Below are 24,938 nucleotides of genomic sequence, written 5' to 3' on the forward strand. Positions count from 1 at the left end.
TGCCCACCCGCAGTAATAGTCACACTGTGCCACCAAGAAGCTCTGGAACTGTCTGCAGGGGACCTGCCTTCAGATTGTGCAAATCTGGTTATGAACATATTGGGCTTTCTTTGAATACTATCATACAAAATAAAGACATGAAGACAAACATTTGAGCAATCATTTTAGTGGTGACAGTTTTGATATCACGTAAATGATTTGAAAATAGAGGCAAAAAGGTTCCAAACTAGCTACCATTAAAGTAACATTCTTCTGTCCACAACTACTCCCCATGTGCAAGTGGCATATAACATAACAGCCTTATCTAAATTCTCTCTCTTGATGGAAACACTGTCCATTTAATTTTAAAATGAGCAAAAGAGGAGAAAAGTAGGAGAGGCAAATCAGCTCAAACAGTTCATTTTATTAGACAAGTACATGGACTGTTAAACACACACAGCACATTACTGGGTGCACACTCTCCCACTTACCAGATCTGTAATCTAATTTTCTTTCCTCTTAGCTCTACAGTTTTGATTTTGAAGTCAACACCTGTAAATAAAACAAATAAATGTGAAGCAAAAACAACAAAGATGCAATCTGTCATACAAAATAATCCTATTTGTGTATTTTGTTATCATTATCAGAAAAAAAGAAAACCCCACAAAACCTGACATCACTTAATTCCAAGGAAAAGCAATATCTGCACCGGTATCTATAACCTCCCATCTCTCACGCTTCAGTCCACACTGGGAAGGTCAGCCCATGTTATGTCTTATCCTGAGTGATCGGTCTAGTATTTGCTGTTCATAACACAACTTATAACTACCACAGTTCAGCACAGAAACCAGTTTAAAATTACATTTAATAACTACATCAACAAATAAGTGGCTTTAAAATGATGTTTTCTCAGGGAAAATTCTTATATGGAACACTGGAAACTTAATCAAACAATCAACTTTAGTCAAATAGCCTTAGCCTGAATTTAGAAATTATTGTACTAAAAATTTCAGTACTTATGAAAATTTTAGGTAAATATAAACATAACATTATATTATCAACAGTGAGAAGATTTTAAAATTTACACAATTAACATACCCAACTTTAATTTTTATTCATTTTAATATTACTAAGCAAACCATCACATATATTTCCTTTTCAATTTAGCCTGTAAAGCTTCAGATATATTTTTAAAACCAAGTTTTCATTTCTGTATGCTACCTTATATGCCTTCCAGTTATACAAAATGTAAATATTTCACAACAATATTACACAATTTTCATAACCAAGGGAAACAAAAGGGATGCTGGCTGAATTTAGAACTAGAGGCACCTTCCCTACAGGAACGACTTCCTGACAGCTTCCTTGGGACCCAGGGTGTAGACGATCCCAGCTCCCTGGGCCAGCAGGTGCCCACGTTTGTGAGTGGTATGGTGGCCACAGAGGACAAGGCCCTGGCCATGCCCCTGACTGCCCATCTCTGGGCACTGATGAGATGCTGCAGTCAGATGAGGCTCTTGAGGGGAAGTGGAAGACATGTGACCGATTTTTATAATTAGTAACACTGTGGACACCAATGCCACACAAAAGGCACGTTTACAGCTCTGGGGCAGGGTGTGGCCAGGGAGGCAGCCCTCCTGCCCTAGGAGAGAAGTTGCATGAATATAAAATGTCACAAGAAAACAAAGCTAGAGAGCACTACTCCATGTCAATTCTTAACCTCTCACATAACACATAATTTCAGATGTCCCTGAAGGAAAGCTACTTAATTCAATTTCACTTTCAGTTCTGGAAATGATTTGCTTTCCAAAGTCAAAGGAAGCTTAGACACTGCCTTGACCCAGGAAGCAGATTCTGCATGATGGAGAACCTTGAAGAGAGTGGCTTACCACTCAGCTGCAAGGAAACCGCAATTTCAAGTGATACTACACAAGACACACAAAATAGCGCAGATATTTGCTATCTGCTTTAAAGCAGCACAGTTTAATGACAAAACGCTGTCTTCATATTAATGTAGAGTTAGGATTTCACTGCTGCCATGCTACTCTGTGATGGAATTTACTAATCAAATGCATAATCTGTGATGACTACTATTGTATTGTATTCCCGCAACTTCTATTGTTGCGGGAAGTCAGGGACCCCAAACGGAGGGACCAGCTGAAGCCATGGCAGAAGAACGTGGATTGTGAAGATTTCATGGACATTTATTAGTTCCCCAAATTAATACTTTTATAATTTCTTATGCCTGTCTTTACTGCAATCTCTAAACATAAATTGTGAAGATTTCATGGACACTTATCACTTCCCCAATCAATACCCTTGTGATTTCCTATGTCTGTCTTTACTTTAATCTCTTAATCCCGTCATCTCCTAAGCCGAGGAGGATGTATGTCGCGTCAGGACCATGTGATAATTGTGTTAACTGCACAAATTGTAGAGCATGTGTGTTTAAACAATATGAAATCTGGGCACCTTGAAAAAAGAACAGGATAACAGCAATGTTTAGGAAACAAGAGAGATCACCTTAAACTCTGACCGCCGGTGAGCCAGGCGGAACAGAGCCATATTTCTCCTCCTTCAAAAGCAAATGGGAGAAATATCGCTGAATTCCTTTTCTCAGCAAGGAACATCCCTGGGAAAGAGAATATGCGCCTGGGGGTAGGTCTACAGACGGCCCCCCTGGGCGTGGCCGTCTTCTACGGTCGAGGCTGTAGGGGTGGAATAGACCCCAGTCTCCCATAGCACTCCCAGGCTTATTAGGAAGAGGAAATTCCCGCCTAATAAATTTTGGTCAGACCGGTTGCTCTCAAAACACTGTCTCCTGATAAGATGTTATCAATGACAACGGTGCCTGAAACTTCATTAGCAATTTTAATTTCGCCCCGGTCCTGTGGTCCTGTGATCTCGCCCTGCCTCCATTTGCCCTGTGATATTCCATTACCTTGTGAAGTACGTGATGTCTGTGACCCACACCTATTCGCACACTCCCTCCCCTTTTGAAAATCCCTAACAAAAACTTGCTGGTTTTGTGGCTTGTGGGGCATCACGGAACCTACCGACATGTGACGTCTCCCCCGGACGCCCAGCTTTAAAATTTCTCTCTTTTGTACTCTGTCCCTTTATTTCTCAAACCGGCCGACGCTTAGGGAAAATAGAAAAGAACCTACGTGACTATTGGGGCAGGTTCCCCAATATTCTATTTTACTTTTGTTTCCAATTTCTTCAAGTAAGTTTGTTTTTAAAATGTAATTAAAGGAGCTGTAACTTTTGTAAACCTTGTGGCAGTGGCTGCGACTTTATTGAAAAGAACTGGCAGATGATATTTCTTTTGAGCTCTGCTTCAAATTGATTAAGAGTCCCTGAAACAGCTAGAGCAGATAATCTTTGTTTTGACTCCAGTTTTCTCTGCTAACAATGGAGTCTGAATATGTCAGACTGCCTTTCCCAACCAACTTGAACAACTTACCCAACTCCAGCAGTCCTACACTAGGACTATTTTGTAACCACAACATTTAATGAATAAAAATAAAAGGCTAGGATATTAATATTCAAAATCAGGAAATAAGTGGTAACATTATCACTATGTAATTATAAACACATTATTAGTTCTAATAGGAAAACAAAGCAAAGATTACCTGACAGTAAACAGGGCTAAGAACCTGTTTTAGCATTGGGTACTCACAGACAAAAAGAAGGGAACAGACACTGGGGCCTACCTGAGGGTGATGGGCAGGAGGAAGGAGAGGACTGAAAAACTACCTATTGGGTCGTATGCTCACTGCCTGGGTGACAAAATCATCTGTACACCAAACCCCCATGACACGCAATTCACCCATGTAACAAACCTGCACATGTACCCCCTGAACCTAAAATAAAAGTTGGAAAGGAAAAAAACAAAAGAAAAAAAGAATCTGTTTAGCCAAAATGAAGACTATCTTATAGTGAGTAGATGAATGACAATTAACAACACAACAGAAAAATACCCAGTGGCCAGATCTACGGTTCCATGAGTAAAATCAGTTCCTTAAAACAGTCCTCGTTCTTAAACAAAATATCCTATACCCATACCATATCTAACAGCCATTAAGTAGCCTGCAATGACTGGAAACTTAATCCAATTTTTGGCTTAGAAACATATACCTGTATCAAAGTACACAACTAAACATTTCTAAAAACTTTCTTATATTAAAAGTCAAAAATATCCCTTAATGTTGTCTATTTTTAATACTGGGATGTCATAGAAGTGATAATGATCCTCAATAAAAGGAAAAAAGTCATGAATAACCTCAAATATCTGGCAGATTATTTAGGAAAAGTCAACAGTGTTCCTGTCACAGAAGAGGAAATGTTTACAAACAACCAAGGGACAAAGAGGGTGGCGACTTCACTACTGTCTACAACCCTGTTGAAAACCGGTTTCCTACAGGTTATCTTGACTAAGGGAGGAAGCAACGAGCCCCCACCACTCAGTTGATGGGGACAGTCCCTGCCTTTGAAAACCTCAGTCATACTGACCTAAATTAACACATCATGCACTTGGCAAAGCGTCTGTCTTTGCTGTTGTCTCTTCTTAGAGAACCTCCTTGTCTGCCCAGAACACTTTGAAGCCCTAGATTTCCCATCTGAACTCTTCTGACTGCACCCGCCTTTACCCTTGTCTTTATCTATGTTCCAGTTCTTGGCCCTGAACTCTCTTCTAGCCCATATCATATCGTTCCTTCTTTGCTGGCCTCCCCGACAGGCTACGTGCCTGCCCTCTGAGGATGTAGTCATCTTCAGCCCCCTAAAGTCTAGGACACTGCCTGGCACACAACAGCAACTCAATAAATTTGATGGCTGGAAACTGCTCCCTCTTCTCCATCAAATGCTGTATGTGTAAGAAGAAATGCGAATTATTTTTGGAAAAAAATAGGGAAATTCAGGACTGATTAGTTAAAAAAAAAAAAAAGGCATCTGAGTAGCAGGTGTGGAATGGAAGCAGTGAACGCAGGGGTGCCCAGCACACAGGAGAAATATGAGTGTGTGCAGCAACATAACCTCTCATTTCTCCTACAGTTCCTCACAGGATGGGGCAGCCGTCCTTGCTCACAGCCTCTCCCTACACACACTAATCTCAGAGGATTACAGTAACAGTTTCTCCATCCAGTCCCTTCGATAGAGAACTGGTCTACCAGGTGAATTATTCTGGTGAGAGGAGCTTGCTTTTCTTTAGGCTTACCAATTTTGTGGAAGTCTTTCTAAAAGTATTTTAACAATGCTTTCAAAAAGCACGTAGGCTACAGAGATACAGTATTATCAAAAGTCTTAAGACTGCTCTATTTAAGTCAGTCTTTTCTTTTTTTTGAAGCAAAAAAAAAAAGAAGGCTTTGTCACCCAGGCTGGAACGCCGTGGCAGGATCATAGCTCACTACAGCCTCCAACTCCTGGGTGATCCTCCCACCTCAGCCTCCCGAGTACCTGGGTCTACAGAAGTGCACCACTGTCACTAACTGATTTTGGTTTTTGTAGAGATAGCATCTCACTATGTTGCCCAGGCTGGTCTCAAACTCAAGTGATCCTCCTACCTCAGCCTCTCAAAGTGCTGGGTTTATAGGCATGAGCAACTGTGCCGGTGTCTTATTCTTGACCTTAATTTCCTTTAGTCCTAATGACAGTGGACATCTGTCAAATACTCCATGTCTAATACCCAACACATCCAAGCCTCACAGCAGCCCAGTGACGGGGAAACTATTACCCCCATTTTATAAAGGAAGACATCATGATGAGCAGAGAGAGGACAGGGTAATTTGCCTACAGTCAAACCACAGGACAGAGAAGCAGCAGAACCAAGACTCAAATTTACACCACTGCCCACAATGAAAGGTTATTATAATAAAAGTCAGATGGGTGAAAAAAAGAGAAAATCGTGAGATGTTCTAAAGTGGCTCACAGCTCCCACAGCCAAGCTGTTAAGACAAGGCCTGACTCTGCGCTCTGCTTTCTTGCTGGCTGTCTTTCACATGTCTTAGCAACAGCAGGAGGAATCCCTGGACTTAGTGCTTGTAAGATTTCTATGTTCCCCTTAAAGCAAAACATTTGCACATTACTGTTTCTTTTTGCTGGGCCATAAGAAGTTACAAAAGTGAAAACAGCAAAAACACACGGAAACTTCTTCTTTACAATCCTTTCCAGGAAAAAGACTAACCACCACTGTGGTCCAAATCTAGGACTATGGCTGAGCAGACCGTGCCCTCTTCTTCCATGCCCAGGTCACTTCTCCTCATTCCACCAAAGATCTGGAGTTTGGACCAGACCATAGATTTTACTTAATACTTTCAAGAAGTTGAAGAATTTCCATAGACTTGGAAGTAAGTCTCAATACAAACAGTGGTTGTGATGTCACTGCCAATTTATAATAATGACCTTAAGTTTTATATAGTGGCTTTTCTTCCAAGGATGTATCTTACATAATGTTATCTAAAATTGGATATAATATTCTACTAAGGGATTGGATTGTAAGCATTTTCAGTGAGTTGTGAGAAAATAAATTAAGGAACATGGTAAGGTTACAGAGAGAGGCAAATCTAGCATTAAAATCAAGTCATGTGGGCATAAGGCCAGTCTTCTGCCCAAACTCTACCACCTACCAGGGAACAGTTCAAAATGAATTCTCGTCCCATATAAGGAAAAGAGAATGTGGCTGGGCGTGGTGGCTTACGCCTGTAATCCCAGCACTTTGGGAGGCCAAGGCAGGCGGATCACGAGATCAGGAGATCAAGATCATTCTGGCTAACATGGTGAAACCGCGTCTCTACCAAAAATACAAAAAATTAGCCGGCTGTGGTGGTGGGTGCCTGTGGTCCCAGCTGCTTGGGAGGCTGAGGCAGGAGAATGGCGTGAACCCGGGAGGCGGAGCTTGCAGTGAGCCAATATCGCGCCACTGTATTCCAGCCTGGGGGACAGAGCAAGGCTCTGTCTCAAAAAAAAAGAGGAAAAGGGGATGCAAACTCACTGCTAGTAGACCTGTCTTGTGACATCCTACTATTTAATATTATCTGGCTTTTCCTATCTAACCTGTGTGGTAAGGATTTAAACAGAAACTAAGTACTATAACTATAAAATATTTTGATCAACTCAGAAGCAGGTACTATTAAAATCCTAATGTTACTATGCGTCATTAAAAAAATGTTTATCCAGGCCAGAGGATGTCAAATTGCATCCAGGTATAAGACCTGTCCTCGCTTGCACTCCAAGGTTGGCATGCTCCCACCCAGAAAATAAAGCCCACCCTGTACACAGAAGCACAAGAAGACAGCCTTGCACTTGACTGGAACAAACAATGATACCACGGACTCCATCAGGGAGGGGAGGACAGAGGGACAGTTGGAGGTCCTGGGCCTCCAAGGAGAGGTGTGGCTGGAGCCCAGCAGAGTGAGTGGACAGTTCCTCTCATGGAAGTATACACGTATGAGAATTCCACAGAAAGGTGTATGTTCTCTTCACAAATGAAAAGATTAAGAACTAACTTTTGTGGTGTTTGCTATATTTCAGATAATATTCTAAGGGCCTTATCTACATTAACTTATTGCAGTGTATATTCATTAACAATATTATGAGGTAGATATTACTGTCTATATTTTATAGATGAAAAAACAGAAGTCAGGGAAGCTGGTAGACTGCCTAAGGTAACCAAGCTGGTGAGCATGAGGGCACAGATTTGAACCTGGGCTGCCTGGCTCCCGGCTGTGCTCCTCCCTGTGCACTGTACAGCCCCACCTGATGAACAAAAGGCAGAGGCTGGAAGGGAGCTAAGAACATATATTTAAGGCTGAAAAAGAGCTTTGCATTGCTAGGCAAGTATATAAAATTAACAATAAGACAGGGCGGATGGCTGGTTGGCTGGGACAGACTCCATCCCTGCACCAGGAGGCCTTCTCTACTCCTTGGCTTCAGACAAACCCCCATCTGAAATGCTACCATGTTATTTTGAGTTCCTGGTCAAAAGAGGAGGAGAATATTTAAAGAGAAAAAAAAAAACAAAACCCATGATCAAACAGTGGATTATTAACATTTTCTTCATATGCAAAAAAATTGAACTTCACTACTACTCAGAATGGATCCATGAAAACACAGGGACTGTCAAACAGATTATCTTTTACCCAGGACATGTGATTACATTTTGAAATTTATATCATCTGTATATATCAGTGTGTATCATTAAAGGGTAAGGATTTTTTTATGGAGTGTTTCAGAGTTTTCGGATCTACAGGATAAATTAGGAAAAGAGAATTATAAATTGTCTTTTCTATGCCAGACATGTAAGATATTTTAACTTCATTTATGCCTATACTGTGAGATGTGAAGAAAGTGTAAATCCCGCTTTGTTTTTCTTCTTATGAGTGAAGACACTGAGGTAAGTTGCTTGCCTAAGGACAGCTGGCAGCCTGTCGTGGAGCTGAAACTTACATGCAGGACTGTATGCCTGCCTCCAAAATCTCTTTCCACTAACACCACGGCTTGGGAAGATAGTGGTGGCCAAGGAGAAGGTGGAGTGTTTCTTCCTTTTTGAGACAAGGTCTCACTCTGTCACCCAGGCTGGAGTACAGTGGCACCATCACTGCTCACTGCAGCCTAGATCTCCCTGGCTCCAGTGATCCTCCCGCCTCAGCCTCCCAAGTAGCTGGGACCACAGGTGTGCACCACCACGCCAGGCTAATTTTTGTATTTTTTTTTCTGGAGATGGGGTTTCGCCATGTAGCCCAGGCTGCTGTTTTTTCTTTTTAAGTAAAAAATTAAAAGTGAAAATCTGACTGCAGGTGTGTGATTCTTTAGCCACTCGACAGGTGTGTTGAGGCCCTACCACACACAAGGCTTGAAGAGGTGAGAGGAGGCACGTGAAAAACACACAGCTCCTCACTTACAGGGGCCTATCCCTTCACCCAAGTGCTGACGTGGAGTTGGAATTGCAGGTTGTTTTGTTAACTAGGCACCAGAAACCAAAGGGTGGAGTTTGTCAGAGTTGGAGGGAAAACGTTTTCTATGGAATCCAGTGCTCTGTTCAGCTTGTGCTGTGCTTCCAAGTTTCAAAAGTTGTTTTTTTTTTTTCTTTAACAATCACACTCAATTAAGGGCACAATTTTTGGTCTGTAGTTTTGGCTTTCCAAATACTTTCCAAATGTTAAAGATGTGAATTAAAGGACAAAAGGAGGATGATAAATGTCTTCCTCAGCTGAAGCAGGAGGCACTCTTTTCTAACACTTATTATGGCTACCTCGGTGACTCACCTCCTCTCTGAAAAGGGTAAACCAGGTGTGAGCTTTGTGCCCAGGGGGAGGTCGAGCAGGATGGTGTCTCACATAAATAGAAAATGCTTCTTAAAACTATTTGTAGAATGACTACTGTACAAAGCTGTTTTCTTTACAAATTCAAACTAATGCTTATTTGGAACAATGTATCTGGCACCCAAGGATAGAGAATAATTTGGACCTATCAGTTCTCAAAGGAACCTACTCTGCCTTCTACAGCCAGTTCCAAGATCCATTAACAGATGGCTTCTGGCAGATTCCACAGACCAGAGGGAAAGAGGCAATCTCTAAGAATCTGGATCTCTGTCATGCATAATAAAATCTTTCTTCTTTAGTGTAAGTGCAGACAGTGAGAGAAAGGCTGAATGCACTTCAGCCAGGTCTTTAAATAGATTTTTATTCAACATAAACAACCTAACACCAACTAAATCTGCATGCTTTCTCTGAAAGATAGCTACTTTAGTCCACAAAAGGGGACGTTTTGTCAAGCCTCTCAGCTTGCATTAAGTTCATTAAATAAACCTAATCACACAACACACAGCATATGTGGGTATAAGAACTAAATGTTGGTTCCTCTCACGCTCACATCCCTGAGTCATCATGTTACATCATTTTGGCAGGGGAGTCTGTGTGAGGTTCTCTCCAGATGGAGTGAAACCACACTGCAGGGCTGCAGAGCTTGGGCTTTTGCAGTGGGAATTCTGGATGATTTCCCTTAATTCTCTCTTAAGTGAAACACGGGCAGATCGGTCATGGCTTAGAAGACTGCGTACAAATACAGCATAGCAAAATAAAATACACAGTTAAGCATTTAAATCCAGTATGAGATGCTCATTCTGGGTTTTCTAACAAAAATCTCTGCCCTAAGTTTCCAGAATAAAGTACAGTAGTCAATTTCCAGGTGAAGACCCTGGTGGACTGCATTTGACTTGTCATGCCTCCTAACATTCAAGGGCAGACCCCCAGAGAGCATTTCTGCAGGGGATTCACACTCACCCGTTTCTCGGACCCCTCCATTCTGTTGCCAGCTCAACCGCAGGTCCAAAGAAATGGAGTCACTCGCACTACCCTACTTCCCCAGCGTAAGCAGTCTCAGGCCGAGGCCCCACCAGTGAGTATCCTGAGTGCAGCGCTATGTCAACACAGGCTAGAGGGGAGTCAGGCAGAAAGCACACAGGACTGCGGCCTGCTGCGGAGTTAAAGAGCTTCACCAAAGGGCTGCCATCCTTTAAGGGGGCCAGGCTGTGAAGTTTAGAGCACTGCTGCACAATGAGAAAAATGAAGATAAATTTAAAGAACTTTTGGCTGGGGGTGATGGCTCACACCTGTAATCCTAGCTCTTTGGGAGGCTGAGGAGGGTGGATCACGAGGTCAGGATTTCGAGACCAGCCTGGCCAACATGGTGAAACCCTGTCTCTACTAAAAATACAAAAATTAGCCAGGCGTGGTGGTGAGTGCCTGTAACCCCAGTTGCTTGGGAGGCTGAGGCAGGAGAACTGCTTGAACCTGGGAGGCGGAGGTTTGCAGTGAGCAGAGATCGCACCACTGCACTCCAGCCTGGGTGACAGGGTGAGACTCTGTCTCAAAAATAAAAATAAAAAATAAAATAAAAAAACTTTTAAACTGTGGTATCTTCCCTAATTTTTTTAAGTCTTTCTTTTCTTTTTTGTTTTTTTTTAATGTTCTTACTTGGCAAAATAAAGAACTGGCAATCCTATGCTGGCCTCCAGCATTTTGAAGGAAACTTTACTACCCAGAAAAATCAGAATTCTGGTCCAGATTGCCTTTCTTTGACTTCCCCTGTATTCAAATATACCTATTTTGGTATGTAAAAGGCTTAAGACATTTGAATTTGAATGATGGAATATATAGATTAAAAAGCAGTTCTTGTAGCATTATTTTAATCCAAAAGGCAAGTGACAAGTAATGACAGGGACACACTTAAAGAAAATCAGTTTCACTAATACCATAGGATAATTATGTCACTATCTTCACAGGGCTGTAACAAGGACCAAATTCTAAAACGAAGAAAGGGCTCCATCATGTCTGACCTTTATGTGTGTGAGCCATTAGTATTTTCAAGAAAGCAAAGTCAATCTAAACCTGAAAGTAAGCTAAGGAACAGACAGAAAGATAGTTAAAAAGAATTCACTTGCAGCCCTGGCCCTGACCACTTGCTGAGCAGCTGTGCCGCAGCAGGCAAATTTCTACCTCTCTGAGACTTCGCATCCTCTCTGTAAAACGGGGATAACTTTCAGGGCTGTGATGAGGCCTTCTGCTGGTGTAGTAAGTGCTCACCATATAGCAGTGACTACTACTACTACTACTACTTCTTCTATTTATAGGCACAGACAACTACATTACTTATCCAAAGTCACAAACTAGTTAGTCGCAGAGCCTGGAGCAAGAACCCACATTTCTTATTCTTACTCTAGTGTTTTTTCCAGCATGCAATGCTGTTGGAGCAAGGGTGGGGGTAGGTTTTTAAAAGGTAAAACCATTTCAACCTAAACAAAATTAACAGCTAGCTTCCAACAGTAACATAGAAATAAAACAAAGATTGACAGATATGTAATTTTATGGAGTAGTTTTTTGAAATATACTTTTAAAAAAGCACATTTACCTGTTTATGCTAAAACTAGTAAGAGTCAAACAGAAGGAACCAAGATCAAGAATTCGGCATTGCTAGATAGAAATGGTTTCTACAGCTTCACTCAGGAAGTAATAACGTCAACTTGCAAAAGCACACACAGATTCATGGTGGATAAGTATGCTTGTGATACAGGCACTGCTATGAGAAAAATAGTGGACCAGGCGTGTTAGTTGTAAATTTCTTTAGTCAATTACTTTTTTCTGTTTCTCAAACTTTAAAAAGCTGCTCCTGTACTTTTTAAAAGAACTTGTAAATTATAACCAGACTAACTAAATTCCATGAAAACAAAATCCCATTTGAAAATATGAGACAATTCCATTAGACAATTTCCATTAAACAGACCAATTAGTAAATACAACCTCTCAAGTTTTTCATACCCTTGTGAATTTTGTGTATCTTTTAAACCAGTTTCTGATGTGATTAACAATACAAAAAAAATCAACATTTTGCTTATTTATAATTTTACATAATAGTTCACCATCTCAAATCCTAAGGACTTCCACTACGGATCTTTTATAGAAAGTTCAAGTGAATCCCATTTACTTTAAAAGGGAACTTACTGGTCAGAAGCAGTGGCTTATGCCTGTAATCTGAGCACTTTGGGAGGCCAAGTGCTTGAGACTAGGAGTTTGAGACCAGCCTGGACAACACAGCAAGACTTCGTCTCCACTAAAAATCAAAAAAGGGCTTGGTGGCGTGCACCTGCAGTCCCAGCTACTCAGGAGGCTGCAGCAGGAAGACTGTGTGAGCCTGGCAGGTCGAGGCTGCAGTGAGCCATGATGGTACCACTGCACTCCAGCCTGGGTGACAGAGCAAGACCCTGTCTCAAAAATAAATAAATAAATAAAAATGAAAAGGCTCTTAATGGAAACACTCTCCTAGCCTCGGAATTACACAATACTGCCACTCTAGTGACCCATCTTGGTCCAGGCACACTCAGGGACTCTTCCCTGGGCCATGCTGTGAGGCTCACGATCTTTCCCTGACGGCTGTTGTGAGCAGCACACATCCATAAGTCCTGACAGGGTAGGAAAAAACTCCTACTGTGAAAGAGACTCTTGCTCTATATGGAATTCACTGCACTACATGAAGATGAAACTAGAAAAACCAGCCTGGGAAGAACCCCGTGAGCTAACTGCTCAAATGGTAACCGTTCAGGTAAGGCAACCACAATTCTACACCACACCCAGTACCATATTTAATTTGCATTTTTCTAAAGGAACTAGAGGAACAAACTTATCTTCAAACATTCCAATGACGAGGAAGCCTTCTCTGACCAGGCCTCATCACTAGCCTCGACTGGAGGCGCTTTCACTGTGCTCCCAAATACCCATACACATCTGTCACTGCCCTGACAAGCAGTCATGCAGCTCCCAGAAGCTCCGATCCACTTCTGGACAGAGCCCATGTCCTGTTTACCACTGAATCCCCACTGGGTAGCATAACACCCAACACACAGTAGGTGCTCAACAAACGATCTGATGAGTGGAGGGGAAAAGCAACTCTGAAGCAGAAACTGAAGTGGAGCTGGCTGGCTTTCTCACAGTGTCTTCGCGCTCTGCAGCAGGCCAGGGGCCATGATCATTCTCTGAACATCCCACAGTTAGAAGCATGCACTGAGTACTAAAGTACTCCAGTACTCCAAGTATTATAGGCTACATGTGAAGCAAACAAAAATGAGCAGGACAGAAATTCAACCACACTCAGAGTAGGGAGTATGTGCTCGGGTAAGTGCATGTTTGTTAAGGGACACAGAAACAAACTGCTTCGCCTCCTTGCCTCCTGGTTTCTTCCTTATTCCCAAACATCCTATGCAACTCTGCCAAACTAGTTTCACTGTTTTCGTGCCAATGCCTTACTAAGGAGTCTTTTGGTTCCAGGTGCCCATAGGATAGGGTCCACTCTCCTTAGCATGGCGGTCAAGGTCTCGCAGCATCCATTCCTAAGTCCCCTAAGGAACCCTCCCCAGAGGTGGGGGCTTCTCCACTGTTGCCAGGCTTAGAAAATCCTTCTTCCTCTCTCCTCTTCTGCATTCTAAAGCACACCTTTGCTCATCCATCTCACCCTCCATCCACTCAAGCCCTCAGTTACCCACCTACGGGTACCTGATTTCTCTTCATCACACAGTGCAACTCTATTATCCCTCATTTTTATATACTGAAGTACAGAGCCATAAAATATTGACAATTCTGAATTGAATTTAACCCTACTTTATTTATGTCAGGTACTAAAACAACAGCCTAATCCTCATTTGATGGTTTAACAACTCCCTGTACTCTGTATGATCCAAGACTGGATACTTGAAACAGGTATAGTTACGCTACTCATTTTAATATAATGTCCCCAACGACAACATTTTAAACACATATGGTACAGACATCACAAATATTTCCAAAATGATCTATTCCAAAAAAGCATTAAGGGAAGTAAGTTCTTGAAAACAAACCAAGAAACACAATACAAAAATTGGAGGTTTCATTTTCCGATAAGACACTTTAAATGTAGTACTGTTTTGTTACATGACAATTTCAAACCGAGTCATCTCAAAATCGTACCGACAGCCTTGGAACTACCACTGGTTATAACACTATTAATAGAATTACGTTAAATTATGTCTTTAATTCTATCAAATCTCCTGACTACTCAGTTTCTTGGACCGCCCCTGGGGAAATCTCTCACTTCCTATCACGGAAGTGACTGCCCTTTATTTTAAAGAACGGGGTTCTCCTAGTTTGGACATCTTTTAAGGGGTTTTTCCATAGAAACAACTGCTACCCACATCCAACTGACAAATCTCAATGTCAAGTCCTCTAAGCATGACTTCATTAAAAAAATTTCCCCCGCAGTTTCCATTTCAGATCCGCGGCTATTTTCCTCCTTGACCCTGGAGCGTTCCTGTATTTACTTCACTCCTGTCCTTCACCGAAAAGAGCCGTACTGGAGGAATCAACCCCACGCCCGCCAGTCACCGGGTTGTTTGAGGTCATGGATAAATACAGCTGAAGTTCCTCTGCCCCGTACGTACGGCTAGCACGAGGAACTTACTGTAGTTTTAGTTTTAACATTCTCTAAAGGTGACTTTAAACTTCTTCATTTCTTGAAAATGGGTTCAAAATAAGAAAACTGCCCTGGTTGCGCAGGGATCACACCCGCAGCAGACGGCGCGCGCTGGCCTTGGCGGGCCGGGGCGGCCCGGGCGACAGCGGCCTTCGGCGTTCACTCCCCTGCCTGCCTGCGCCCCACTCGAACCCAGCTTTTTCTTGGGCGAGTATGCTAAGGGCCGAAGTTTCCGTGGAGAGCCGCCCCCACAGGCCCCGGGGGCTGCCAGAACCTCTGAGGCAGGGCCGGGGGCCAAGCGCAGGTCTGCCCGGAGGCGGCACGAAAACCTCTGCCAGGCTTTGGGATTGGGATGCAGGGCGCTCCACGGAGACCCCCGCCCCTAGTTTCACCGAGAGGCCCATCCCCGAAAGACTCCCAGGCTCGATGAGACTCGAAGCCCACGGGGCGAAGGGCACCGGCCTGGGCGCCAGGAGGCCCGGCCCAGGGTCGCCGTGGCGCCCTTACCCACGGTGGACTTGCAGGCCTCGCAGAAGGTGTCGTCGGTGAAGCGCTCCATCAGGCTGGTCTTGCCCACGCCGCGGGAGCCGATAATGATGACCTGCAACTTGAAGTCGGCCGGCCTGGGGGGCTGCTTCCTCCGGCGGCCCTGACCGCCCGACAGCGCCGGGGAGCCCGCGCCCAGACCGCCGCCGCCCCCGGCCCGCCTCTGCAGCGCGGCGCCTGGATCCATGCACGCATGCGGCTCCCGCTCGGCCCGCCGCCCGCCGCCGCCCGCCCCCCGGCTGCGCGCCCCGGGCCCCGGCGCCCCCTCGGCCTCCGCCGCGCGCGGGGGGTCGGGCCCAGGCTCGGCTTCCGCCCGCTCGAGCGGCCCCGGCGGCCCGTGGGCTCCGCGCTGCAACTGCGCCGCCGGCCGGCTCTCTGCGCCCGGGTCCCCTCCTCCTCCTCCTCCGCCGCTGCTGCCGCCGCCGCCGCCGGGAGAGGAGGAAGGGAAGCAGCTACTCCGCAGTAGCGGCAGCAGCATCCCGGACGAGGAGGGGCAGGAAGCGCAGGCGCGGGCGGGGCGGCGGGCCGCGAGGGGCCGGAGGCGGGCGGGCGGGTGGGCGCCCCCTGCCGGCGGGAGGACCGCGCGCCCAGGCCTCGGCTGGGTGCTGCGCGCGGAGCTTTCCCGCAACCGGCGCTGCTCTTTTCCTGCCTCTGCTCGCCTGCCCACCTCCGCTTCCCTCCCTCTTCCGCCGGCTCTTTCATCTTTTCTTCCTCTTACCTCTTCCCTTTTCCCCCTTTTCACTCCTCCCTACTCGGCTTTCACTCTGACCCGCATTTATAATTAACACAAGAAACTTAGTGTGGTTTTAGTCTTAAAATTCTCCGTAGGCAATTTTAAACTTCAGCATTCCAGTGCATCATGAAAATGGGTTCAAAATAAGAAAAAGAACCCTGGTTGACAGTGAAAACACTCCCATGCGCACAGTCCCCAAACACCATGCACATCTTTTCGCCCCCGCGCGCTCGGTGTAGCTGGAACGCTGGAAAGGCCCCGACCTCAGGCCACGCCGCCCGGCCGCCTGCGCTGCGTTCGCGTCTACACCCGCGCTCTCGCACAAACACCAGCGGGTGCAAGCCCCCGCACCCTCTACCGGGCCGTGGCACTGCTTGGTCTCTCTCCGTCACGTCTGTCTCCCATTTTCCACGGAAACGCGCGAAATCAGTTATTTTTAACTGTGATTGCTGTGTCACTCAGAGTTCAGAAGTTTTTATGCTGTTTAATTTTTAAATTAAGTAAATGGCATACTCCTTTGGGGGAATAAGCGAGTTAAAACTCAAAGAGTGCGAGAAGATTGAAACTTTAGGAATTATGGACTCGGGTCGTATGTTTTGCCATTTCTATTTGGAAAGATTTAAAGATACAGAAAATCACTGCTGATTCCTTGCCAGAGATTTGTTTAGCAAATTCCTCAGCTTGAACTTGAGCACCTCAGAACACAGGGTTCTGAATATGATAGGGGCTGGCAACGTTTGCCGAATGATCACGTTACCCACCAAATTTCAGCTGTACTGTATTTAGAACTAGGTTTAGTAATGCACAGTACACGCGTATGTTACACAGCAAACCTGATTTGTAAAAATCTAACGTTGCCCACAGTGTAGATTGGAAGTTTACATCTATGAGAGCATTCTTAACTATGCAATCACTGTAGGGATCTTTATAATATGAATTCTGAGAATATGTAAAATATGATCCCTCTATATTATTTGAAACACAGATCCATCACTTACCATCACGGAATTTACTTTCTTTCTTTCCTTCTTTCTTTCTTTTTCTTTCATTTTGTTTTGTTTTGCTTTGGAGACAGCCTTGCTCTGTTGCCCAGGCTGGAGTGCAGTGGTGCGATCACAGCTCAGGGCACCCTGGAACTCCTGGGCCCAAGTGATTCTCCTTCCTTAGCCTCCTGAGCTGCTGAGACCACAGGCACGTGCCACCACGCCTGGCTAATTTAAATTTTTTTGTAGAGTTGGGGTTTTGGTTTGTTAACCAGGCTAGTCAACGGTGTGAGAACCTGAACTGGCCTCAAGTGATCCTCCCACCTCAGCCTTCCAAAGTGCTGTGATTACAGGCATGAGCCGCTGTGCTCCCCCGCAGAACATTTCTTAGCTGTGGGTTTTTCTTCTGTTCTATGAGAATGAGAGTAGTGACCCCTCCTTTCCTCTAGCATTGTTAGGAAAAAAACAACTAACAATCTCTGCAGTCTGCTGCAACCATAAGGCACTATATAAATGTAAGGAATTAAAGAAACTGATTTATGCATGGCTTTTCAGGAATACTGTGATTTTACAAAACAAGACACATCTGCAAAGGTAATCTCAAGATTTTTAATTTGGTCCATTCTGATTAATAGCACTGCCTGTCCTAATAGGTAGATGCATATGGCATGGCTTGTGGGGCTGAAGACCTTCTTGCCCAAAATAAAATCTCTTCCCCATAAGGTAGATCTGTAGTTTCTGCCACTAGAATAATTAATGAACTAAATGACAGAGGTTGGGCAGTGTTTCTGGAGGACAGGTAAGTGCATATTCACTATTTTAAATCAATAATGATAGTGCCCCTAATCCCCTGGGAATATGTCCCAAGACCCACAGTGGATACCTGAAACCTCAGAGAGTATAGAGCCCTCTATATACTATGTTTTTTTCTATACATACATACCTATGACAAAGTTTAATTTAAAAATTAGGCACAGTAAGAGATTAACAATAACTAATAATAAAATTCAGTTGACCCTAGAACAACATGGGTTTGAACTGTATGGGTTTGTTTATATGCAGATTTTCATCTGCCTCTGCCACCCCTGACAGTAAGACCAACCCCTCCGCTTCCTCCTCCTCCTGCTCAGCTACTCAATGTGAAGATGACAAGGATGAAGACCTTTATGATGATCCACTTCCACTTAGTGAATAGTAAATGCATTTTCTCTTCCTTATGATTTTCTTAATAACATGTTCTTTTCTCTAACTTACATATTTTGTAACTTACAATATAATATTCTTATTAGAATACAGTAATGTGTATAGCATACAAAATATGTCTTGATCGACTGTTTATGTTATCAGTAAGGCTTCCGGTCAACAGTAGACTATTAGTAATTAAGGTTTGGGGGAGTCAAAATTATACACAAATTTTTGACTGCATGCTGTCGGCACTCCTACCAATCACATTGTTCAAGAGCCAACTGTAGGATTACTATGAAGATATACACTGTAATAACAGTTATGTGAACCTGGTCTCTTTCTCTTGCAAAGTATCAAATTGTACTGCACATGGTATCGGTCCACAGTGCTCCAGCACCTGGAACTGTGCCTGACACATGGTACAAGTTAGTAAATATTGGTGAAGTGAATGAAATAATGAAATTTTTATAGCTATCTATACACATAGATATCCATTTTCATAGATATCCATATAGAACATTTCATAGTTTATCCATAAACTTCATTGGCTCCTTGGGCTCTGTCTTAAACCTAGACACCCCGTATCCTGCTTTTTCCCCCAAAAAAACTTCCCTCTTATCATTTGGTAAAGTCCCCTTTATTCACTGTCTTCACTTTAACAACATCATCACCACCTGAGGTGGATGATGTGGTTTGGCTGTATCCCCACCCAGTTCTCATCTTGTATTGTAGCGCCCATAATTCCCACATGTTGCGGGAGGGACCCAGTGGGAGATAGTTGAATCCTGTGGATGGTTTCCCCCACACTGTTCTCATGGTAGTGAATAAGTCTCACAATATCTGATGGTTTTATAATGGGTTTCCCCTTTCACTTGCCTCTCATTTTTCCCTTTTGCCCGGTGCCATGTAAGACTTGCCTTTTGCCTTCTGCCATGATTGTGAGGCCTCCCCAGCCACTTTGAACTGTGAGTCCACTAAACCTCTTTTTCTTTATAAATTACCCAGTCTCAGTTATGTCTTTATCAGCAGCATGAAAACGGGCTAATACAGGGAAGGAGTTTCGAGTATAACAAAGGCCAGAACCAGAAGAGTATGTAGAGTAAGAAACAAAAGGTCAAGAACAGAGCTCCAGGATCACTAACATCCAAAAGATAAGCAAGAGAAGAGAAGCTAAAAAGAAACCTGGGGTGGGAGGGAGGGGATACTGGAGATAGTGGGGTCATGGAAAAACAGGGCACAATTGTGTTTCACAAAGGCAGGAATGATCAAAAGAGCCCCGTGTCACAGAATGGTCACATAAAATAAGTACAGGCAGTCACAGATTTGCAAGGTAGTCAGACACCATAAAAATCATTGTTTAAGCTTGAATAGTACAAAGTGATCTTAATAACTAATGGGAAAATTATTATTATTATTTTATGGCCTTTAAAATTTTTGTCAAAACATTGCGAACACTCCAACTATTGCTATATGTGTATAAAGACATGAAGAAAAAATTGTAAAATTAGTATTTATTTAGGACACTGAAATTTAAAATGCCAGAAACATTGAGAATTAAGTGTTTTGTTTTTTGTTTTTTGTTTTTTTTTAAATACTTATCAGGAATAGTTTGGGCCATGCATGGTGGCTCATACCCATAATCCTAGCACTTTGGGAGGCTGAGGTGGGAGGGGCACTTGAGCTCAGGAGTTCGAGACCAGCCTGGGCAAAAAAGTGAGACTTCGTCTCTATTATAATAAAAAAAACTATAAATAATTGTTTGAACAGTGCTTGTCTTCTTCTTGCCATATAACTTAATTTTTTCTTTCTTTATTTTTTTTTGAGACAGGGTCTCACTCTGTTTCCCAGGCTGGAGTGCGATAGTGTGATCTCAGCTCACTGAAGCCTCGACCTCCCAGGCTCAAGCAATCCTTCCACCTCAGTCCCCCACGTAGCTGGGATTACAGGAACGCACCACCACACCTAGCTAATTTTTGTGTTTTTAGTAGAGACAGGGTTTCATCATGTTGCCCAGGCTGGTCTCGAACTCCTGAGCTCAAGCCATCCACCTGCCTCCGCCTCTCAAAGTGTTGAGATTACAGGCACGAGCCATTGTGTCCAGCCCATATAACTTACTATAAGGAGTTAACATCTTTTTTATGCCTTGCTGAATTGTCATACTCCATTCTGTCTGGATCAGCTTCTAATTTTTCTTTTTTTCTTTTTTTGAGATGGAGTTTTGCTCTGTCACCCAGGCTGAAGTGCAGTGGCACGATCTCGTCTCACTGCAACCTCTGCCTCTCGGGTTCAAGCGATTCTCCCACCTCAGCCTCCTGAGTAGCTGGGATTACAGGGATGTGCCACCATGCCCAGCTAATTTTTGTATTTTTAGTAGAGACGGGTTTTCACCATGTTGGCCAGGCTGGTCTCAAGCTCCTGACCTCAAGTGATCTGTCCACCTCGGCCTCCCAAAGTGCTGAGATCACAGGCATGAATCACTGCACCCGGCCTCTAACTTTTCATCCTTTGAGCTTTCAATGTCATGAAATAGCTCTGAGAATTTCTTTAATGTTAGGTTTTTTGCCCGTGTGACTTCCTCAGGGCCACCTTTGTCCTTTTCGTCACAGCCACTTTCCTCCTTGTGACAACGACGAGCTTGCTGTTACAGAACTCCTGATCGCACATCTACAGCCTCCCGAGTGGCAGCAAAATCACCTTTCCCACAGTCAGCTATTTCCTTTATTACTCCACTTACAGTAGATTCAGGTTTCACTTCCAGCATTATCACTTTTTGTTTCTTTTTTTATTGTTATGAAAATAATTTTGAACTCACAGACCCCCTGAAAGGATCTTAGGGACTCTGGGTCATCCTAGACCACACATGGAGACCTGTTGCTCTAGGGATTACAGTCTGCATCCTGAACTCTTGAGTCTTTCCGAGTTTATATTGTAGCACTGCCGGTAACATGAAGGACGCTTGTGACTGTATGAGTCTACCCCCTCATCCTTCATGCTGTAGCTTTCGTATATGTTACATCTACATATGTTACCAACCCCACAATACAACCATTTTTGCCTTAAACAGTTTGATGTATTTTAAAGACATTAAAAAGAAAAATACATTTTGTATTTACCTACAAATTTACCATTCTCTTTATTCCAGCCCATAGCTCTGTTCTTCCATCTGGTTTCATTTCCCTTTTCTCTGAAGAACTTTTTTTTAGGACTTCTTATAGTGTAGGTCTGCTGATAACGAAATCTGTTTTCTTTTATCTGAAAATAGCTTTATTTCATTTTCATTCTGGAAGAACGCTTTCACTGGAAAAGCTTTTCTATTTGTTTATTTATTTATTTATTTATTTTCAGGACAAGGTCTTGCTCTGTCACCCAGGCTGGAGCGCAGTGCATCATGATCTTGGCTCACTGCAATCTCCGCCTCCTAGGCTCAAGTGATCTTCCCGCCTCAGTCTCCCAAGTAGCTGGGATTACAGGCACACACCACCATGCCTGGCTAATTTTTGTATTTTTTGTAGAGATGGGGTCTCACTGTGTTGCTCAGGGTGGACTCAAACTCCTGAGCTCAAGCAATCCGCCCACCTCAGCCTTCAAAAGTGCTGGGATTACAGGCGTGAGCCACCGTGCCCAGCCAGGAAAAGCATTTCTGAGTTGACTTTTTCTTTCAGCATTTTAAAAATGTTCTACTGTCTTCTGGCCTATATTGTTTTTCATGAGAAAACAGTGACACTGAAAATGTTGTTCTGTGTATGCAGTGTGTTCTTTTTCTCTGGCTGCTTTCAAAATTTTCTCTTTCTCTTTCTTTTTTTAGCAGTTTGACTATGATGTACCAAGGGATACCATTTTTGTTTTTTTATTTCCAGTTCTGCTTTGAGTTTTACTGTGCTTCTTGAATCTGAAAATATGTCTTTCACCAAAGTTGGGAAATGTTCAGCCATTAGTTCTTCAACTATTTTTTCTGCCTCATTCTCTCTTTCTTCTCCTTCTGCCCTGGAGCTTCCTTTAAAGAACTTTCTCCTCCCTTCAGCACAACTCCAAAAAAGTCTTCTAGGATGGGCTAGCCTGGGTTCTCCAGTTTCTGTCCTTCTTAGGAATGGAGTACAATCCTGTCCACCATGGGCTAGTGCACAGACCCCAGTGCACAGCCCCCCACCAGCATCTCCATCCATGGCTGCTGTGTGGCACATTTTGTTTCTTTGCTGCTGCACTTTGATCTTTGTTGGCCAGTTTCTTCTTTTGATTGCCTATTTTTGTGAAATGTCACATGGGCTTACCACTGAAAGACAAGGAGGCATCACTGCTACATGATTTGCTGTCTGTGTATGAACCGAATGACTTACACGGAAATCAGTCACCAAGATATTTTGATAAAAGTGGTGTTGTAGTAAAGAATCTAACTCCATTTTTTTTTTTTTTTTTTGAGATGGAGTCTCCCACTGTCTCCCAGGCTGGAGTGTGGTGGCGCGATCTCCACTCACTACAACCTCCACCTCCTGGGTTCAAGTGATTCTCCTGCCTCAGCCTCCCGAGTAGCCAGAATTACAGGTGACCGCCACCACACTCAGCTAATTTTTTGTATTTTTAGTAGAGATAGGGTTTCACTATGTTAGCCAGGCTGGTCTTGAGCTCTTGACCTTGTGATCTGCTTGCTTCGGCCTCCCAAAGTGCTGGGATTGCAGGCATGAGCCACCATGCCCGGCCTAACTCCATTTTTTGATGTCTGACAGCTGAAGTCTCACCTCACCCTCTTCACCTTCTGCCCCACATCTGGGCAAGCTGAAAAGAAAGCCTGTGTGCTCCCTCCTTTGGTGACAGATTCAAACCATGCAAGTCCCTGCTTACATGTAGAACCCTCATCCTAGTCCACTCCCCAGAGCACAATAAATACCCCCAGCCAGTTTCCCTTCCTCTGTTCAAGCCATTTTCAAACCAGCTTGGGAGGGCTGCCCTATTCTTCCCAAAATAAACCAATGTAAAGAACACATACACCTTCTTGGTGTGTGTGTGTGGTGTCATCAGTCTTGACATCCAAACCAAAAATTTTGATGGGAGTTCATCCTATTCTTCAAAGTGTCCACAACAGACATCATTGATCACTGATTATGATGTACGTGTTGTTTATTTATGTAGTGATCTGTAAACTAAAGAGCTAGCTGTGAATTTTGTACTTCCTGCAATTACTCATAGTTAATATACCATGGTAACTGAAATCTGAAATGCTGGGGAACTGGTGTTATTTAACTAAGATGTGGTAACTGAAATTTCTACCATGCAAAGAGGACTGTCCATATTTAAAGCATTCATTGCAATGAGCGTGGGAGTGAGATTGCACTAGACTGAGTAACACATGCAAAGTGAAGATCAGAGATACAGAGAAGCAAGCAGGTCTTAATCTGGTTCCAGCCGAGATGCATTTTAGCCATTTTCATCACACATTCCCATAGAGACATACTGCATTATGTGCCATTCCTATTGCTCTAATTATACCTTAATCCCTTTGTTCTTCCTCAAGAAAGCACATCAGAATGCCAGTGAGCAACTACAGCAATCACTGTTGGTTATCCACGCAACAACCACTTCCTCTTTCTTTTCAATGCTAACGGAACCACGACTTTTGTTCGGATACCCACACTGCTCTGTGAAATCAAGTGTTTCGGCCAGAGCTTGCTCAAGCATCAGAACTGGAAGTTGAATGTTGATTTTCTAAGTCAGTCATTCTGATTCTGTTCTCCAGAGTGTGGCTTAGGAAATGGCATATGACCACACTCTGGTTAGTGAGACATGAAGGGAATTTTTAGGAGACTAGAGACTTCTGATAAAATGTTGTTAGCTCTTTAAAAATGACCATTTTGTAAGGCCAAGACAGGAGGCTCACTTGAGCACAAGCGCTTGAGACCAACCTGGGCAACATAGTGAGACTCTGTCTCTACAAAAAATAAAAAAAAATAATTGGCTGAGTGTGATCCTACACCTGTACTCCCAGCTACATACACCTGTACTCCCAGCTCTGGAGGCTGAAGCGGGAGTATCACCTGAGCCTGGGAGCTTGAGGCCGCAGTGAGCCATGTTTACACTACTGCACTACAGCCTGGATAACAGGTAAGACCCCATCTCAAAGTAATAATAATAGTTTTAAAACTACCATGCTGGGCACAGGGGCTCACATCTGTAATCCCAGCACTTTGGGAGGCCAAGGCAGGAGGATTCCTTGAGCCCAAGAGTTTGAGACCAGCCTGGGCAACATAGTGAGACCTTGTCTCTACAAATAATTAAAAAATTAGCCAGGCATGGTGGCATGCATCTGTGGTCCCAGCTACTTGGGAGACTGAGGTGGAAGGATCACTTGAGCCCAGGTGGATGAAGCTGCAGTGAGCCGTTATTGTACCAGTGCACTCCAGCCTGGGCAATAGAGTGAGACCCTGTTTCAAAAAAACCAAAAAACGAAAACAAAGAAAAATGACCGAAGGGAGAGAGAGTCACCACCCCCAACCTTTTTTTTTTTTTTTTTTTTTTTTTTTGCCTCA

The 24,938-nt window shown here is 43.6% G+C and overlaps 1 protein-coding gene and 1 long non-coding RNA gene across 3 annotated transcripts in view; one reads left to right on the forward strand and one right to left on the reverse strand.

Annotated features, from left to right (window-relative positions):
- RAB12 (RAB12, member RAS oncogene family) overlaps window positions 1–16,026 on the reverse strand; it is a 29,881-nt gene extending 13,855 nt beyond the window's left edge. For both annotated transcript variants that reach the window (XM_063716847.1, XM_009252247.4), the window contains exons 1-2: window positions 15,481–16,026; window positions 471–531 (exon numbers count right to left, since the gene is read on the reverse strand). In XM_063716847.1, the coding sequence (XP_063572917.1) occupies window positions 471–531; window positions 15,481–15,997 (578 nt within the window). In that variant the 5' untranslated portion in view covers window positions 15,998–16,026. The remainder of the gene's footprint in view (window positions 1–470; window positions 532–15,480) is intronic.
- A 2,227-nt stretch (window positions 16,027–18,253) lies between these two features.
- On the forward strand, window positions 18,254–23,967 carry LOC129051507 (uncharacterized). Its single transcript, XR_008515832.1, has 3 exons — window positions 18,254–18,429; window positions 19,332–19,385; window positions 23,927–23,967. It is a non-coding gene; the product is annotated as an uncharacterized LOC129051507 (long non-coding RNA).
- The last annotated feature ends 971 nt before the right edge of the window (window positions 23,968–24,938 follow it).

The sequence above is a fragment of the Pongo abelii genome, chromosome 17, assembly GCF_028885655.2.
Source record: "Pongo abelii isolate AG06213 chromosome 17, NHGRI_mPonAbe1-v2.0_pri, whole genome shotgun sequence".
Lineage (NCBI taxonomy): Eukaryota > Metazoa > Chordata > Mammalia > Primates > Hominidae > Pongo > Pongo abelii.